This window comes from Elephas maximus, chromosome 11, assembly GCF_024166365.1.
Source record: "Elephas maximus indicus isolate mEleMax1 chromosome 11, mEleMax1 primary haplotype, whole genome shotgun sequence".
Taxonomy (NCBI): Eukaryota; Metazoa; Chordata; class Mammalia; order Proboscidea; family Elephantidae; genus Elephas; species Elephas maximus.
In genome coordinates, this window is record NC_064829.1 from 92,119,316 (window position 1) to 92,139,352 (window position 20,037).

At 42.5% G+C, this 20,037-nt stretch overlaps 1 protein-coding gene across 1 annotated transcript in view; it reads right to left on the reverse strand.

Moving 5' to 3' along the window:
* NLRP2 (NLR family pyrin domain containing 2) overlaps positions 1 to 19,492 on the reverse strand; it is a 31,676-nt gene extending 12,184 nt beyond the window's left edge. The window contains exons 1-8 of the mRNA XM_049900880.1: positions 19,419 to 19,492; positions 15,752 to 16,093; positions 12,363 to 12,407; positions 10,025 to 10,096; positions 7,146 to 7,217; positions 5,383 to 6,982; positions 2,684 to 2,854; positions 1,227 to 1,391 (exon numbers count right to left, since the gene is read on the reverse strand). Of these exons, the coding sequence (XP_049756837.1) occupies positions 1,227 to 1,391; positions 2,684 to 2,854; positions 5,383 to 6,982; positions 7,146 to 7,217; positions 10,025 to 10,096; positions 12,363 to 12,407; positions 15,752 to 16,037 (2,411 nt within the window). The 5' untranslated portion in view covers positions 16,038 to 16,093; positions 19,419 to 19,492. The remainder of the gene's footprint in view (positions 1 to 1,226; positions 1,392 to 2,683; positions 2,855 to 5,382; positions 6,983 to 7,145; positions 7,218 to 10,024; positions 10,097 to 12,362; positions 12,408 to 15,751; positions 16,094 to 19,418) is intronic.
* Between the last annotated feature and the right edge of the window lie 545 nt (positions 19,493 to 20,037).

Consider the following 20,037-nt stretch of genomic DNA (forward strand, 5'->3'; position numbering starts at 1 on the left):
TACTATGTATGAAATCATGATCAAATTACTTAATGTCATTAAGTCTCATTTTCTCCATCTTTCAGTTGGTAATAAAGTTGCACCCTCATGTTAGGTGTTGGAAGTTGATAATCCACGTGAAGTACCAAGTGGAGTTATCTGCCGCAAAGCTAGAGTTCGCTAAAACCCAGCTAAAAAAAAACCATTTTCTGCCCTTAGAGCCTACGCAGGGGAACCAGATGTAGCTGAAGAATTAGGATATAAGGCAGAATTGTAATTGCTTCAAAGAAAATGAGCAGAAATATTTGACGTGGAGTCTCCCCCTTTCCATTTTGGGTCTCAGTTTTATCATTGAGGAACAAATACGTTGCTGTTTCATGCTGTTGAGTTGATTCTGACTCATAGCATCCCTAAGGACAGAGTAGGACTGCCCCATAGGGTTTCCTAGGGTGTAATCTTTATGGGAGCAGATTGCCAGGTCCTTTCCTCCACAGAACAGCTGGTGAGTTTGAACCACCAGCCTTTGGTTAGTATAGCCAAGCGCTTAACTGTTGAGCAACCAGGGCTCCTTGAGAAGCAAATTAGTAAACAGAATTTTAAGGTCACAGACTCTGTTTTCCTGGTTACTCCTCATAGGGAAAGGAAAAGGTGATCATCAGTGATGACGGCTACCGTCGAATGCATGGACTGCACGCATTTGGTTGCATCCAATCCTCAAATTCTTGAGATAAATATCCCATTTTACTAATGAGAAAACCAGTTGCCTCCAGTCGCTTCTGACTCCTGGCGACTGCATGTGTCAAAGCAAAACTGCCCTCCATAGGGTTTTCTATGGCTGTGACCTTTTAGAATTAGATCACCAAGGCTTTCTTCGAAGGTGCTTCTGGGTGGATTTGAACCACCAACCTTTTTGTTAGCGGCCAAGCACTTAACCGTATGCACCACCCAAGTATGCCTCACGAGGAAAAGACAGAGTTAAGTAGTTAACCCAAGTTTACCTTAGTAGAGACAAAGCCATAATTTGAGCGCTCTGTAGGACAGAATGGAACTGCCCCATAGGGTTTCCAAGGAGCTGCTGGTGGATTCGAACTGCTGACCTTTTGGTTAGCAGCCAAGTTCTGAACCACTGTGCCACTAGGACTCCCTAATCAGAATAAAGTATCCTTTTTTTCTAATCCACAGAGATGTACTATATAAGCTCACGGCAACTGTTTGGACGCTGAGTTCTTAGCAATGGCGAGATGTACCTGAGGTACTGCAGGTCACATTTTGGGTGTCTCAAAACCTCACACAACAGGGGAAGCACATCGTTCTGGCAACTGCCTTGAAGGGTCAGATGTGTCAGAGTCTCTTGACCACTGAAAGCGAGGCAGAAGTCCCGATAAGCACTGGCAGGCAAGATATCGTTGAGGCTAGAGAAAACAAAGATGAGCTGTTGAGTTGCTGAACCTATTATGCATAGACAGGAACAGAGGGTTGGAGATTTTCGAGCTTTAGAAACTATTATTGTCACGTGCCATCAAGTCAGCTCTGACTCAAAGCAACCCTAAAGGACAGAGTAGAACTGCCTCAGGGTTTCCAAGGAGTGGCTGGTAGATTCAAACTGTAGACCTTTTGGTTAACAGCCGAGCTCTTAACCACTGCGCCACCAGGGGTCCAATAGAAACTATTAGAGGCTCTAGTTTCTTTAGTCATCTCAAACTTCTGCAAAAAGGGAAATAAATCAGTCATTAGCAAACCCTCCAAACAAAAGCTGTTCTTCTATGGCTTTTTGCGAAATGGTGGCTGTTGCTGTTGTTAGCTCAGGTTGAATTGGTCCCCAACCCGTGGTGAACCCATTCACGACAGAACAAAATCCTGCCTTGTCTTGTGCCGTTTCCATTGACTGGTTGCAGATCAGACTGTTATGATCCATAGGGGTTAGTAGACCAGCAGGTCTTTTTTGCTAGTTAGTTTTAGTTTGGAAGCTCCATCAACCTATTCAGCATCACAGCAACACACAGGCCTCCTCTGACAGATGCGTGGTGGCTGCATGAGGGGCATCGGCTGGGTATCAAACCAGGGTCTTTTGTATGGAAGTAAGAATCCTACCACTGAATCACCAATGCTCCTGGCCCAAGTGACAATCCCTTACTAATGCTCAGTTCTCAAAGCTTGTCCTAGCATGCTGATCTCCATTATGTTTCATCAGAGGTTCTCAACCAGGGGTGACCAGGCACCCACCCCCTGGGGACATTTGGTAATGACTGGAGACATTTTGTGTTGTCACAACCATGGACGGTGATGTGTGTTACCAGCATCTAGTGAGTAGATGTTAGGGATGTTTCTAAATATCCTACAATACACAGGACATTCCCCACACTCCAACAAGGATATATACAGCCCAGGTTTCAACACAGGTTGAGAAACCCTGGTCTACATACAACCCTACGGTTGTCATAATAGGACTAAAACTGCCCTCAGATCTTGATGTCCCTTACGGTGTTCTGTGGCTGTCCAAACCATAATTTACATTTTATTAAAATTATTTCATATAGTTCTTCTAGTAGACAAATATTAAGGACAGGAATCCCTTCAGTTACCTGTATCCTGAACACTTGGTTGGAGTCTGGGGCAGGGATTCACATATTGCTCTGATATTAGAACACAAGACACTTGGTCATGCCCTAGGGATTTCAATTCAGCGACATTAGCTTTTACTTACACCACCTTCTGGAGATTATGGGTGGCAGAGGCCATTTGTTCACAAAGAATCCTCACTGAGGAGTCACTAAGGAAGCTTCGATCGATTTCCAGAAATATTGGATTCTTGTTTGAGCCAAACATGGAACAAAGGTCCATCCAGAAAGGTAGAATGCGCTGATCCTTCTGAGACCTGCAAGGAAAAGATGAAGGGAAAAGAGATGTCCGGGATGAAGGAATTTACCAAGGATTTCTGGAGATAAAAGCCAATTATTTGGCCATCATGGTAAAAGTATTTAGGGTTGGCTCAGGGTACATACCCCTAATAGCCAAACCAAAGCAAAAATAGTTGCTGTCAACTTGACTCTGACTCATGGCGACCCCGTCTTGTGTCAGAGTAGACCTGTGCTCCACAGGGATTTCAGGAGCTGATTTTTCAAAAGTAGACCACCAGGTCTTTTCTTCCAAGGTACCTCTGGGTAGACGTGAACCTCTAACCTTTCAGTTAGCATCTAAGAGTGCTAACCATTTGTACCACTCAGGGACTCTCCACACTTCTAGTAAATAGGTATAACTCTAAAAGCTGGATGATTCAGTATTTAATACCACTAACAAATAATCACATAAAACATCACTGGAGAAAGAAGTTGTGCTTTTTGCTTATTCTAACCAAGGATTAGAATAAGTTAAAATTCTAAGCACATCATTGGAAGAAGATTAAGAGCAATATACGTATTTTAAAAAACCCCAAAACTGTTGCCCTGGATTTGATTCCGACTCATAGCAACCCTTTGGACAGAGGAGAACTGCCCCATAGTTTCCAAGAGCGCCTGGCGGATTTGAACTGCCGACCTCTTGGTTAGCAGCCATAGGACTTAACCACTACACCACCAGAGTTTCCAGTGATGCTACAGGACAGAAGAAATACCCCATAGGGTTTCCAAGAAGCAACTGGTGGATTCAAGCTGCCAACCTTTTGGTTATCAGCCTGAGCTCTTAACCACTGTGCCACCAGTGCTCCTTACACATTATCAGTTGGGGATATTTGAAGTGTATCTTTACATGTAACATGTGACCATTCTCTAGCTTACAACTACCATCTCTTAACCTAAGGCAATGTTCATAAAAACTTGAGAAAATACAACCTTTAAGTAGTTGTATATTCATGTACATCAAGTTTTTCAAAGAACCTTTGTTTCCTGGTGGTAACCTCTGGGTGTTAGGATTTGCACCGGTGACTTATAGTTTCTTTATATTTATCAATCTTGCTTTATGTATATAAAAAAAAAAACCCTTTGCCATAGTCAATTCTGACCCTAGTAACTCATAGCAGCCCTATAGGACAGAGTAGAACTGCTCCACAAGGTTTCCAAGGAGCAGCTAGTAGATTGCGAACTGCCGACCATGGTTGGTTAGCAGCCAAGTTCTTAACCACTGTGTAACCAGGGTTCCATATATGTGTAGCTATCTTTATAATCAGAAAAAAAAAAAAGACTTTCAGGACAATGGTGAGGGCATGTGAAAGTATGATGTATCAGGAAGTTAAAACAGATTACTGACAAAGGAATACTGAAGGAGCCCTGGTGGTACAACGGTTAAGTACTCCGCTGCTTACCAAAACGTTGGCAGTTTGAACCTACCCAGTGGCTCCAAAGAGACCTGGCGATCTGCTTCCATAAAGTTTATAGCCTAGAAATCCCTATGGGACAATTTTAGTCTGTCAAATGGGGTCACTGAGTAGAAACTGACCTGGCAGCACTTAAGGTATATACCCAAGAGACTTGAAATACTGTATGATCTCAGGAATATGAACTAAGTGGAAAAGTAAATACACAGAGATCAGAGCTCACCTGTGGTTACCAGGCCAGGGCTTTATACAATTTTACATTTCGAACAAGATCCCAGGCAATGTTAATATTGTTACTGGTTAGGGGCCAGCTCTGAGAACCACTAGTACCCAGAAAACCCGGTAGAGCAGTACATCTCAAAATTCATCAAAGGTAAGAACTGCCTAGGAATCTCGTTACAAATGTAGATTTTGATTCAGTATTATCTGGGGTGGAAATGCAAATTCTCAGCAGGGATTCAAACCGGTTTGAAGCCCTGTTACCAGGGGAGAATCATGGTCTAGGAAACAATGAGTTTTTGTTTATAAAGATGGAAAATTTGGCAAAGGATATTGGTGATCATTGCATAACAAGATGGATGTAACCGATCTCACTGAATTGCATATGTGAAAAATGTTGAATTGGCAAACGTGGTGCCAACAATAAAAATAAAAAGGGAGAGTAAGTCTCAAAGCAAAATCTGGTTCCAAAGTCCCCATTCCCCATCAAAATATCACGCTCCCCACCTTGAAGGTTAAGCAGGAAGGAAGTCCAGGAAGAAGAAAAAGAATGACTCTAAAAGAAAGAAAAAGCAGGGAGTCCCTGGGTAGTGCAGACGGTTAAGTGTTTGACTACCAGCCCACTGCTAGCCAGAAGGCTGGTGGTTTGAACCCACCCAAAGGTACCTTAGAAGACAGCCTGGTGATCTGCTTCTGAGAAGTCACAGCCTTGAAGACCCTATCAGAACAGTTGTAACTCTGCACACATGGGGTAACCATGAGTTGGAATTGACTCAAAAGCAACTAACAAAGGTAACAGGAGACTCTGGTTTGTTCTTAGGACATGGGAGGAGGATGAAGATAGGCAAACCAAGAATGAAAATGAAAGCTCTTACCTCTCAACTTGAGAGCCCGATTCCAAGGAAGTATCATTCTCCAGAAATATCCCTTTTTCTATCTTCAGTGAAATTTTCTCCAAATTTTGACAATGCTTGAGGCAGAAAGAAGCATGTACAACGTCCATTTCACTTTTTAACTTTAGGGATATTTCCTTGAAATGGGCCATTGCATCCTTCACAAACTCTTCCTCCTGAGATTCATAGAGACAGTAAAACACCTCCTTCATGCCCATCACTGAGAAGGGCTTGTTCTCATTGGACTTCACTTTCCATCTCAGCAATTCCTGCTTGACATCTATTGATAGTTGGCAGCCAAACGTTGTCTCCAGCTCTCTGGTTCTCTTTTCATTTGAGAGGCCAAACAAGAAGTACCCAACCTGGGGCAGGCTGGGGTTCTTTAATCTTTCTTCCTTGGAGAACAGCTTTTGTATATTGCCAATATCCCCACTGTGGCTCTCCCTGTCTTCCTTCTCCTCCTCGCTCCCCAGAACATAGAATATGGCGGCAAAGAACTGCTGGACACTGAGGTGGATGAAGGAGTAGCAGCCTTCACAGCCCTTGACCTTCTGAAGGATATTCTTGTCCAGGAAAGGACTGAGCTCACACTCCTCCACTCCAAGTGTCTTGAGGTCTTCTCCATCAAACACAGATGTCTGTGTCCACACACCCTCAGCTGCCAGGAGACACAGAGCCTTCACTGGGGCTTGGAGGCACTGACCAGGACAGCTGTCAGGTGCTGGCATAAACTGGCTGCAGATGAAACGCAGGAAAAGCGAGGTGGTAGTTTGGCAAGTGGGTGTGGGGTCCTCCCCCTTGTCCATCTGCAGCTTCAGACAAGTACAGACAACCCAGCACACCATGGGCGCTGAGCCCAGGCTGAACAAGGCTGTGTTGCTCCTCATTAGGTCGAAAGCTCGCAGGGCTTGGTCCTCATCTTGGAAGTGTTTCAGGAAATACTCCTTCCTGTCCACCTCCAAGAAGCCCTCGATGTCTACGAAGAGTGGCCGTTCCACCAAGAACCGGAGCTCTCTCAGTGCCCAGGGTCGTGTGGTGATCAGGAGAGTTGCATTGGGGAACATTTTCTTCATGAACAAACTACTCAAGAGGACAGGCACTGGCTTCTGCTTCTTCCAGTCACCACATATATCACTGATGAGTGCCCCAGGGGGGAATCTCAGCTCATCGAAACCATCAATGATGATCAGGATCTTCCGTGATTGGGCTAGGACGTCTGGGATGGCATGCTGCAACTCAGGATAGTCCTTGGTAATCAGCTCAGCACAAGTGCACGGCCCTATGTGGTTGAGTTCCTTGCAGCTGAGATAGAAAATATATTTGAAGGTCTTTGCAAGATTGTCCTGTGTCCAGTCCCGCATCAACTCTTTGGCCAGTGTGGTTTTCCCAACACCAGCAGGCCCTCGCAGCACCACTGTGTCTGGAAATGGCCCTGTTAGCATGTTAGGATTGCAGAATGGGATCAGCATTTTGTATCTCTGGGTGATAACACGGAAGTTTTCAGCAGCTCCAGGGTTAAGGTTGTTCTTCCAGATTTCCCAAAACTTCTTCTTCAATGTAATCCTAAATTTATCTTCTTTATCTTCAGTAATATAAGGTAGGGGGGCAGACAGGGTATAATGGTTATTCATCAGGAAAAAAGAAAAAAAAAAACCTTGGTATTGTGTAGTAAAGAAAAAAAAAAAGTGAGCTTTACAAAGAACAACCCAGACACCAAACTCAGTTCAGGAAGATAAAACACCAACCTGGCCTTTTTGCTTTCCAACCCTCATCTGATTCTAGGTTTATGGGATCATCTCTCTCTACTTGGGTGAGCTCTGCAAAAAAAAAAGAAAATAGAGTAGGCTTGGCACAATAATAGTGGACTTCTTCAGAGAGTTCAGAGTCTAATCTGAATTCTTTGTCCACATTATGTGCTGGTAGGAGGTACAATGGTTGAGTATAGAGATGTGATGAATAGGACAGATGACTCCCTACACCAAGTGACATGTCTGTACTCTGTAGAGTCGTAACAAGAAATACTCTGTAGAGCCATAAGAAATATGCTATCAAAACTCAACATGAATTATAGCAATTGCTATACTATGTTACACATGTGTCTCTTCTTGTATTGGACTATGAGTTCTTAAAACAATGTTCATGTCTTAGGCAGCTGGAAGTCTTCAATGCCAAGAATAATACTGTATAATAAATTATAGACCATGTAGATACCATAGTGAATTGAATAAGTGTCCCCCCAAATTCATGTCTACCTGGAATCTCAGAATATGACCTTATTTGGAAATAGTCTTTTGTAGATGTAAAGCTTCAGAGGGAGATTGGCCCTGCTAAAATTTTGATCTGGGACTCTAGCCTCCAAAATTGTGAACGAATGAATTGCTATTGTTTTAAAACGTAGTACCTGGGGTCTTAAAAACTTGCATGTGACCATCCAATGTATGGCAACTGATTTCTATTCACTTGGAGCAACAGAGGGAGGAGAGACAGAAGTAGGAGGAGGATGTGGAATGTCTGGCTAGTAACCTCCAGGAACAACTGCCTCCTTTGCCAGGAGGCCAGGAGAACTGGGTGGTGCCCAGCTATGATGATTTAACAAAGGTTTAATAGAAGAATCCTGATCAAAAGGGGAAAGATGCAGAACAGAATTTCAAATTCTTATGGACTCCAGACTTTCTGGAGCCATGGGGACTAGATGAACTATTACCCTGAGAAAATCTTTCAAACTTAAACCAAAAATATCCCCTGAAGTCTTAAGACCAAACAATAGCTTATCTTAACTAGTAAAAAAATGTCTGCATTGAACATTAATGCTGTTTTAAGATCTATATGATAGCAAAATGAGAACAGCAATTTGAAAGATTAGATAGGAACCTTTAGGGGGCAGTGAGTTAATGGGGGAGAACAACTTAGAGAAGGAGGGTGAGAATGACTGCACAACTTGAAAAAACAATCATGTCACTGAATTTGGAAACCCTCGTGGTGTGGTGGTTAAGAGCTGTAGCTGCTAACCAAAAGATTGGCAGTTTGAATCTGCCAGGCACTCCTTGGAAGCCCTATGGGGTAGTTCTACTCTGTCCTACGGGGTTGCTATGAGTCGGAATCGACTCAATGGCAATGGGTTCGGTTTGGTTTTGGTCGCTGAATTTTACATGTAGAAATGGTTGAATTGGCGTATTTTCTGCTGTATATATTCTCAATAACAATAAAACTGAACAGATCAAAACAAAACAATATTGTAACTACTTATCTTAGATCATCACCATAATAGCCTCAATTTATCACTCAAATGTTTGAGTAGCAGTACTAATGGTATGCCACCCATCTGAAATACCAGACAACTTTTAAGTGTTACTCAAGAGAAATGAAAAAGTGTCTACACAAAGACTTGCACATGGATGTTCATAGCTGTATTATCAGAACGTAGAAATCCATCAACTTTATGGATAAGTATTATTCAGCTAATAAAAAAGGACTGGATCAATTGATACATGTAATGACATGGAGGAAACTAAAAAAAACCATTATGCTAAGTAAAAACAGCTAAGAATCCAGACCCAAAAAGGCCACAGGTGTCCAAAAAAGGCAAATCCAGAGAGAAAGTAGACTAGTCGTTGCCTCAGGGTGGAGGTCAGGGAGTCATTGCAAATGGGCACAAGGGATCTTTTTGGAGTGATGGGACTATTGTGAGATTGAAGTGTTGATTGCTGCATAGCTCTTTAAAGTTACTAAAAATCATTAAGTTTGTACACATAAACAAATAAAGTTTATAGTATGTAACTGTACTTTAAGAACCTGGAAAAAAAAAATACCAGGCAAACTTGAGAGACTAAGATTAGAAATCCAACTGCGATGCTCCTTAGAAGCAAGGATGGAGAGATTTTTGCTTGCTTACTTTGGACATGTCATCAGGAAAGACCAGATGCTAGAAAAGGACATCATGCTTGGTAGAGGGCCAGAGAGAACAGGAAAACCTTCAATGAGATTGACACAACAGCTAAAACAATGGGCTCAAACATACCAACAATCATGAAGATGGCACAAGACAGGGCAACATTTCATTCTGTTATACATAAGGTTGGCATGAGTCGAAGCACACTCGATGGCAACTAATAACTAACACCAACAATTCTGTATTGACCATCAAGTAAAAGCTTAGACGAGTCACCTATCTGCAATAGTTCTCAGTGTTCAAGTTATTAAACTCATCTGATAACATGAACTTCTAAAATCTAAAAGGAATGCTATACAGCATATTCATAACTTCCTAAGAGCTAAATTCTGGTTGAAGCCCTGGTGGCGCAGTGGTTACGTGTTCAGCAGTCCAGATCTACTAGCCACTCCCTGGAAACCCTATGGGGCAGTTCTATTCTGCTGCATACAGTTGCTATGAGCTGGAATTGACTTGATGGAAAATGGGTTTGGTTTTTTTTTGGTTTTGGATTCTTATCTGTTCCAGTGTCCAGTTTGCCCTCTATTCTTGTGCAAGGGGAGCATTCTCCATGAGACAACTGGTATAAGAAAATGAGACTTCAGAGAGATGGAATTCCCAAGAGGAGTGGGTGAAGACAGCAAGAAAGGTTATGGTTCACTTAGCTTACTCAACATTTTATGTCCTAAGACCAACCTGGCTCTCCCTCTAATTGCTCTTCTATTTCGTCCAAGTTTGAACTTTCTGGTTCCTGAGTCCATGTCATCTCTAAAGAAAGAAAAAAAAAAAAAAAAAGAGGGGGGGCGGTATATTATGGGCTTGTTACTGTGGCATTACTGAAACTCCTGTCTGGGAGACAGTGGGACTTCAAGACGGCCCCGGCTCAACCACTCCGTCTCAATATTTAAACCTAGATTATGTGAAAATGATGTTAATGAGGTACTAGATATAAATTGAAATGTAAACAGGCCATGATTTCAGGCTTAGTTATCAAGGAAGACTTCATGGATTGACTGGACTGAATTCCTGGTTTCTGACAAGGTAGATAAAGTTACATTGTGCTGGGAAGAACATAGGAACAGGGTGGGGTCACAATGGGAGTAGTCTCTCAGATTCAATTTTAGATAATGAATTGGTGAGTCAAAGGGACTTCTGAGAAGATATCCAGAGGCAATTGGATATAAGCATCTGATACTGGAGAGGTTATCTTTTGGGAAGGCTTTAGAATATAAATAGTTAAGATTCCAAGGTTATTAACAAGAGTTTTTCCTGCTGAGAAGAGGGCCAGCTGGTTATCCATTTTGATTAGGCTGAAGGGATAGAAAAGGGATGGGGGGCAGGTACGGAGGGGAACAGGAGACCCCAGAAAAGAATGGGGGAGGGAGGAACACACTATGGGGGTCTCCTAGCAGGGAACCGAGTGGGGGCGGTGGCAGAGGTCGCCGGGCAGGGAACCTTGAAAGAATTGAGGAAAAATCATATGTAAGTAGTACAACCAAGACAGTATCACAGAAGCGGAGAATGAGGTTTTAAACAACTTTAAGCCAAGAACTATCTGGTACTTATTTACTCAGAATATTTCACTGAACACTCACTCACTTTGTGGTAAGGGCAATTCCTTAAAGCATCACCAAATGTCAAGCCTAAAAGGCTGCTAATTTATATAGGAAATTCATCTTGTCACTATGGGATCTTGAACATTTTGTGCACTGGTAGAAGTATTCAGGTTGTATGGGTTTTATGTATGAATGGTCGTAGAGGGGCTTTTCAAACCATTCCCAAAATTAAAATATGACTTGTGCTCAAGGCAATGGTATTTTGGTGGCACAGTCATTAAGAACTTCGCTGCTAACAAACAGGCTGGCAGTTCAAATCCACCATCCACTCCTTGGAAACCCTATAGGGTAGTTCTACTCTCTCCTCTAGTGTCACTATGAGTCAATTTTCCCGCAGTTGGTTTTTTTTTTTTTTTTTTAAAAAGAAAATGTTGAGAACCACTAACCCAAAATTTCTTTAGGCCAAGGGTTAGCATAGCAAACTTTTTCTGCTTTGCAGGCCATGTGGTCTGTCATAACTACGCTGTAGTGCAAAAGCAGCTGCAGGTAATATGTAAGCAAGTAAGCGTGGCTGTGTTCAAACAGAACTTTGACAGACATTGAAATTTGAACTTTGTATGGTTTTCACAGGTCATGAGATATTCTTTGGAGGTTTTTCCAAGCATTTTTAAAAACATGGAGACTATTTTTAATTTGTGGGGTGTATAAAAAAACAAACAGTGGGCTGGATTTGATTTATGGGTTGTAGTTTGCCAACCCCTGCTTTAAGCCAACCTGAAGTTCAAACCAGGGTCCCTGGGTCACACGAAAGGTAAAGCACTTGACTACTAGCCAGAAGGTTGGCAGTTTGAACCCACCCAGAGGTGTCTTGGAAGACAGGCCTAGTGAATCTCCTTCTAAAAAGGTCAGTCTTGAAAACCCTGTAGAGCAGTTCTATTCTGCACACATGGGGTCACCATGAGTCAGAATCAACTCGATGGCCACTAAGGACAACAGTATCCAAACCAGAAAAACCAGCTGCCAACAAGTGGTTGACTCATGGCAAACCCGTACGTGTTAGTAGAATTGTGTTCCATAGGGTTTTCAACGGCTGAGTTTTCAGAAGTAGATGATCACCAGGCTTTTCTTCTGAGGCACCTCTGAATGGACTGGAACCACCAAAATCTTTTGGTTAGCAGCCAAGCACATAACTTGTGCCACACAACTTACCTAGTTCAGCTCACCCAGATTCAAAGGGAAGGCTCATTCTCTTTTTCAAGTTTGTATTTACTTATTTCCAATATAAACACTGTCTTATTTTAGTTTTTCATGTCTTATTACTTTTTTTTACCCGCTGGACAACAGTGCCACTGCAGGAGCAAGGATGAGGTCTTGTGTTTTTTTTGTATTCCTAATGCTCGGTTGTCTTGTCTAATTAAAACAAATCAGTAACTGAGTTTTAAAATTTCACATTAAAGATTGTATATGAGTTCACTTACCTAGTGATGGAGGTTTCCTTTCACGAAGGGATTTCAAAGCTGCTTCTGAAAAAGGGGGAGGTGAATGATATTTATTATCTTTCAGATACAAATCCTGCTAAGTATAGAACTCTCTGGGTTCCATCTTGCTACTTTCAAATTTGCCATCTCCAGAGGCCAGATCAAGGCTAAAAGTCCTCACCTGTCCATGAAAGACAGGGAATGTTAAGCTAGAACTGATCCCTGGCTGGAATACAACCGGGAAATTTTTATTTTTTATTGTGTTTTAGGTGAAAGTTTACAGCTCAAGTTAATTTCTCATACAAAAGTTTATATACACATTGTTATGTGACCCTAGCTGCAATCCCTATAATGCGACCGCACACTCCCCCTTTCCACCCCAGTTTTCACAACTGGGAAATTTTTAAAGAGAAAAAAAGATTGGTTAGTGTTATAATTTGAATTGTGTCCCCCAAAATATGTACTGAGTCCTGACTCCTGTTATTTGTGAATGTAATCCTGTTTAAAAATAGGGATTTGCGTTTTGTTAATGAGGTCATACCAGTTGTTATGGATGGAGGTCATACCATTTTGTAAATCCTAACCCCTATAACCTATTGAGGAAACCCTGATGGCATAGTAGTTAAGTGCTACAGCTGCTAACCAAGAGGTTGGCAGTTCAAATCTGCCAGGGGCTCCTTGGAAAGTCTATGGGGCAGTTCTACACTATCCAACAGGGTCACAATGAGTTGGAATCCACTTGATGGCAGTGGGTTTGGTTTGGTTTTTTATGCCTATGAGTATAATCCCATTCGGGAATGGGTTGTCTGTATTATGTTAAGACAGTAGAGGGTGCCTTAAGTCAATCTCTTTTGAGATATAGAAGGTATAAAAGAAATTAAACAAGTAAGAAGCAAGCAGAGGTGGGGGAAGAGAGGTGTCAAACCACATGAGGATCGCCCAGGAACAAAAGCTCAGAAGAGACAAGGACCTCCCTCCAAAGCAAACAGAAAAAGCCTTCTCCTAGAGCCGATGCCCTGAAATCAGATGTCTAGCCACCTATGAGAAAATAAATGTTTGTTAAATCCATGCATTGGTGTCATTTCTGTTATTGCAGTACTAGATGAGACACCAGTATAGGAAAGATCCTAAACCTAATAGTTCTGAGTCACAGAAAGACCAGAAGAGACAGAGCCACACACACTGGGGAAGACAATTGCCACATGAGGATCGTCTCCAAGCGAAGGAACCAAGGTGTCACAGATTGACTTATGTCCCTGCAAAAATATGTATCAACTTGGCTGGGCCTTGATTCCCAGTATTGTGTGACTGTCCTCCATTTTGTGATTGTAATTTTACAATTTAAAGAGGATTATGGTGGGATTGTAACACCCTTACTATTATCCAACGTAAAGGGAGTTTCCCTGGGGTGTGTTCTGCACTGCCTCTTATCTTACAAGAGATAAAAGGGACGCAAGCAGAGAGTTGAGGACCTCAAACCATCAAGAAAGCACCAGGAGCAAAGTGCCTCCTTTGTACCTGGAGTTCCTGCACAGAGAAGCTCCTAGTCCAGGGGAAGTCTGATTACGATGGACATTCCTCTAGAAAGAGAGAAACCCTTCCCCTGAAGCTAAAGCCCTAAATTTGTACTTCTAGCTTACTAGACTGTGAGAAAATACCTGTTTGTTAAAGCCATCCATTTGTGGTATTGCTGTTATAGCCAACACTAGATCATCAAGACACAAGGTATGCCCAGAGCTACTGACAAGGAAGGAATAGACACTGCTGAGGCTGATTTGAACTTTTAGCCTCCAGATCTGTGAAACAGTAAATTTCTGCTCCCTTAGAGCCCCCTAACTTGTGGCATTTGTTACAGCAGCACTAAGGAGACCAAGTAAGGGAACAGAGCCGGGTTATATATCCTGGAGAACCCAAGCTGAAGAGAAAATACTCCCTAAAGTAGTGTTGACAAATATAAACATAATGCCAGCCACGAAAGCTGAAGAATATTAGCATCTCCTGGGAAGTTTTTAGGTTCCTGGGTAGTGCAATTTGATTTGTGATCAGGTGCTAACCTAAAGGTTGGTGGCTCAAACCCACTCTGTGGTGCTGTGGAAGAAAGGCCTGACAAGCTGCTCTGGTAAAAAGTCACAACCAAGAAAACCCTGTGGAGCTTTCCTCTAACACACGTGACCGCTGTGGGATCGCCACGTGTCAGACCTGACTCAATAGTGACTAAAAACAACAAAAAGCTCTAAAAACTCCCGTGCCTAGATGGAACCCTAGACCAATTAGTGAGATCAGTGTCTTTGGGGGTAGATCCTGGATATCAGTATAGTTAAAGGTCCCTAGGAGATTCTAAGCACAGCCAAGGTGGACAACCTGTGATCCAAAGCAACCATTCTCAACTGGGGGTGGTGATCTTGACCCCTAGGGAACATTTGGCAATGCTGGAAGATATTTGTGTTGTCACAATTTGGCGGGGAGGGGATGCTGCTACTGGCATCTAATGGGTAGGAGCCAGGGATGCTCGCTGCTAAACATCCTGTGGTGCAGAGGACAGTCCTTACACCGCCCTCTCAAAGAATCACCCGGCCCAAAATACCACTGTTGTCATTAGTTGCTATTGAGTTGATCCTGACTCATGGTGACTCCTTATCTGCAGATTGCCAGGACTTTCTTCCATGGCACCTTCTGGATGAGTTTGAACTGCCAACCTTTCAGTGCTTAACTGTAGTCAAGTACTGAACTGTTTGCTCCACTCAGAGTGGCACTCCTTAGTACTAATTAAAAACCTGATCTAAATGGAGGTTTAAATGTGTGTGAGTGAAAGTGTTTATAGATATACTATATGGAGATGGAACAATTAGAAATCGAATCTGAACAAGGGTATACAGTAATTTAACACCTCTAAAAACATGAGAATAGGATCATGAATACCTGTCATGTAAATAACCTTAAACAGGAAAAGGGACATACAGAGAGACCAGGGTAGATACATAATTATCTGGAAGTAGAAGCAGAATATCAGAACCAGGACAGATACCAAGGCTTTATGAAGGTCTTGCATTTACGTTCAGGTCCCCGGGTAGCACAAACTGTTTATGCTCAACTACTAACCTAAAGGATGGCATTTTGAACCCACCCAGTGGCACCACAGAAGACCTGACGAACTGCTTCCGTGAAGATCACAGCCATTGAAAACCCCCTTTGGCGTGCGGTTCTACTCCACACACGTGGGGTCACCATGAGACCAGGTCAACTTGAGGGCAAGTTAACAGCAGCAACAACACATTTGTGTTCAGAACAGGGAGCCTTCTCTAAGGCCCAATGTTGCTTTTGGTGTTTCTAAAACCCTGGAAGACTTATTCCCTCCTCCCTGCACAAAGCACGGACTGGTTTCTGCTCACCCCGGAGTTCATCCTTGGCTCTCTCAGACAGATCCACCCGGTTCATCTTGTCAAAGCCATGGATCGCTGCCATCTCTATCCAGTAGCTGTGGCAGTTTTTGATGAGAATTTCTGCCAATTGCTTCCCATTGGCCTGCTCGATCTCCATATGTGGGAGCTCCTGCTGGTGGAATGCCTTGTGCAGGGGAAAGGACCTCAGCATAGATTTGAACTGGCCCAACTCATCCTGGTCAAGCTCTTCCAGAAGAGGCTGCAGGTTGAAATCCAACTGTGCTGGAGACGCCATCTTGTTCGGTGAGGGAGATATTAGGATTCACAGCTAAGAATTAAGGCCCCTGAAGTCTTAAAAAAACAATTTAGTTTAACAACTCAAGAAATCTGCCTTAAGCATTGTGCTCTTTTGAACAGCTATCTGTATGGAATCAGATTGACAACAGCAACCTGAAAGATTAGATAGGAACCTTAGGGGGCAGTGAGTTTATGTTAGTGGGGGAGGAACAACTTGAAAAAGGGCAAGAATGGTTGCACAACTCAAAAGATGTACTCAATGCCACTGAATTGGACATGTGGGAAAACTGGGGAAAAAAAAAAAGAATTAAGGGAAGAAATAGACTATAGCAAATCAGTACTCTTATGTCAACATACAGGTTGCATATGTGCCAGAACAGGGTTATTCTACTGCCAAACCTGCTTCTTCAAGAACAACCTCTCCAATGGAAGTAAAATTCATGCAGAATTCTCTCCCAACTCCTTTGCTTGACATTAGTGGTTCACATGCTGGGAGTCTGGGACCCTTTCAGGAGTCCCTGGGTGGTACAAGTGGTCAATGTGCCTGGCAGCTAACCAAAAGGTTGGGATTAGTGTTCACCTAGAGGCCTTTCCTCCAAGGAACCTCTGGGTGGATTAGAACTTCCAACCTTTCAACTGGTAACTGAGCACTCAACACACTTTGTGCTACTCAGGGCTCCTTTTATAAAGAATACAGTCTTCCCAGATTAGTATTTTACTGAGATATAATTCCAGGAAAAAAATCTAATGGATAATATAATTTGGCAAACCAATCCCAGATCCGGGAAATTTTTAAGATAAATAACTGTGCTAGAAATATTAACGAGTTGTAGATACAGGAGGCAATAAATCTACTCTTGGCATACAACAACATAACATTTTCCAGGTAAGATTCCTTCCCTTGCTATAATGGGAGCCACGTTGCATGCAGAACTTCTTTTCTACTCATGATTCTAAGTCAGCCATGAAATCAAATTATACCTTAAGAGCTAAAACAGAACACTTCTGTATAAAAATGTTGATGGCATATCAGATAAACCTGGAACAGACTACAAGAATTGTACCACAATATAAGATTAGTCCATCAGTTCTGAAAGGTTTACCCCAAATGAAGGAAGACATTTAGATATCCACATCACAATATAAGCTAAGTTTCAGATGGAAACCTATAATTAACAATTGGAAATAGTAAAGATGTTCTGTTTAAAAACGGCAAGTTGAAGCAAAGGAAGAGTTCAAATGTGCACATTATAAATTTAAGAGGGTTTATCCCAATAACTCCCTTCAGATTTCATATTTTTCTCCTTTTTAGAAGAGAAAAGATCACAACTGTCCCCCTTCCCCGCACCCCGCATTTATATGCTACTCAGTAGCTCAGAGTTTAAGCCCTTTTTGTAAGGGTTAAAGGAGGCTAGCAGGGATTGAAGAAAGGTGGTTGAGAGCAATTAAGGAAGTGCCCATTTTCTCCCAGCTGTCAAGTGTTAAGCCAAGATTCTAATCAACAGTCTTATCCCAGAACCTGGGGATCTTAATCTCTCTGCTAATTGATTTAAAGAAATACAGTCCTAATATTCCCAGTAGCCACACGGGCGAACTAAGGACGATGTGGAAGAGAAAAGCCAGCGGATTCACCAACAAAAGGAAATTCCGTCCAGCTAGAGGACAGATTAAGTACGACGTGTCAAAATCCAATAGATTTTTAAGGCTGGTGATCATTATGCAATGCTCACTTATAATCATGAATGGAAAAGAAAAATTCGAGACGCAGTATTTCAGTTGAAGGAAATGAGTCTTATATGCAAACATTATGTTCTTGGGTGCCATAGATTCGGCTCTGACTCAATGACCCTATGTGACAGTGGAACTGCCCCGTAGTGTTTCCCAGGCTGTAATTTTTACAGGAGCCCTGGTTGTGCAACGGTTAGCTCAGCTGTTGATCAAAAGGTTGGTGGTTTGAATCCACCCGGTGGCTCCTCGGGAGAAAGGCCTGATCATTTGCTCCATAAGATTACCAGCCAAGAAAATCCTAAGGGGACAGCTCTACTCTGTAACATAGGGTGGTTATGAGTTGGAAATTGACTTCCCAGCACCTAACGTGAGGACAGTGTTGCTTAGAAGATACTGAATGTGGAGCTAAGGGAAACATATAGAAACTCACTTAGTATTATGTAAATTAGAACAACAACAAAGTCAAGGACAAGCACAGTGAGTATAAACGTAAGTAATATAGCACAGGAAGTCTATGCCTGATTCTTTACACAGGTTTGATTGTAGATAGAGAATATGGTTCATATAATTGCAAAAACCAAGGAACCCTGATGGCGCAAAAGTTAAACACTTGGCTGTTAACCAAAGGCTGGAGGTTCGAACCCACCAGCAACTCCTTGGGAGAAAAGGCCTGGTGATCTGGTCCTGTAAAGATTACAGCCCAGAAAACCCTACGAGGCAGTTTTACCGTCACATGGGGTCACTGTGGCTTTGGATCAATTTGGTGGCACCCAACAACAATTGCAAGTCAACCGGCTATCATTAGGGTTTTCTCTAAAATTCTAGAACTTGACTTAAACTGTAAAGAAAAAAAAAATTTTTTGCTGTCAAGTAAATTCTGACTTATAGTGACCCTACAGAACTGCCCTATGGGGTTTCCAAGGCAGTAATATTTATGGAAGCGAACTACCATATCTTTCCCCTGAGGAGTGGCTGGTGGATTACAAGCTCCGACCTTTCAGTTAGCAGCCGAGCGCTTAACCAGTGCACCACCAGGGCTACAAATGTAGCTTATATAAACCAAAACACTCTCCATATTTATAGCCATGTGGTGAAACAGAAAGATGAGTCTAGAAGTCTAGATTGGACATGGAAAATTGGTAGCTCTGAATTCACCCAGGTGATGGTGCAAACCACCTGAAAGATACTTGAGACCATTCTGAGTGAAATTAAAGAAGGGGACAAAAAGAGTTTCTGTGTAGATACAGAAACACAGGTATATGCATTTCAATGGTGACTCCAACCTCTCCTTAAGAAAAAAAAAAAGTGAACCCTGTGAGATCCAGAACTCGACAGGAATGCCTTATTCTTCAGGGTCTTGCAAATTTGCTGCCTTTGACAGAGTGCACACTTTTACTATTTTTCTATCGCTCTCTTGTTAGTGGAAAATATTTGAGTTTTCCTTCTCTGACAGGTTTCTGCCTTACACCTGATCTGGCTTTCACAGGTTTTACCGTAATAATAAGCTGTTATCAGTTATACAAAGGCATCAGCGGCAGTGGCTCCCCCTAAGCCCGTCTCAACCTTCGTACAACGAGTTTAAATTAAAACCTCAGTAACCCTTCAAAGTTTGACATTCAAACATTCAAAGAAAAGGAGGAGGAATATTTACCACAGAAACGCAAACAAGAGCCGAGTGAAGAAACAGAAACAAGTAAGGAAGCACCACAGTTACCTCTCCAAGCGCCTGGAGCAACTCCCCAGCTAGCAGCGCTCCAAGCACGGAAAAGCTCCTCTATAAGGGTTTCTCCTCCCCACGCCCTGTGATTGGCCCTTGAAACCCAATTCCATTGCTCGGAACAGCACCCACCTTGATTACTGACAGGTGGAATTCGATTCTTTCTCCCGAGCCCTACGTGATCCTAGACCAGTAGTTCTCAGCCTTGGCTGCGTATCGAACTCACCTGGGGCATCATTTCAAAGTATCCATGCCTGTGCCCAATCCCCAGAGATTCCGATTTACCGGTTAGATTGGGGAGCCCTGGTGGTGCAGTGGTTAAAATGCTTGGTTGCTAACCGAAAGGCCGGCTGTTCAATCCACCAGCCAGAAGGATGTGGCAGTCTGCTTCTAAAAGTGAAGTAGCAAAAATGCATTTTCTTTCTTTAGCGTTTTAAGATTAGAGAGCATATATTTTCTCATTTGTTTTAATATAGCTGTATAAACAGTGATTAATCTCTAGTCCTTGGCAAATGGTGCAGGCTCTGTTCAAAATATAGCTGAACAGCCTGTT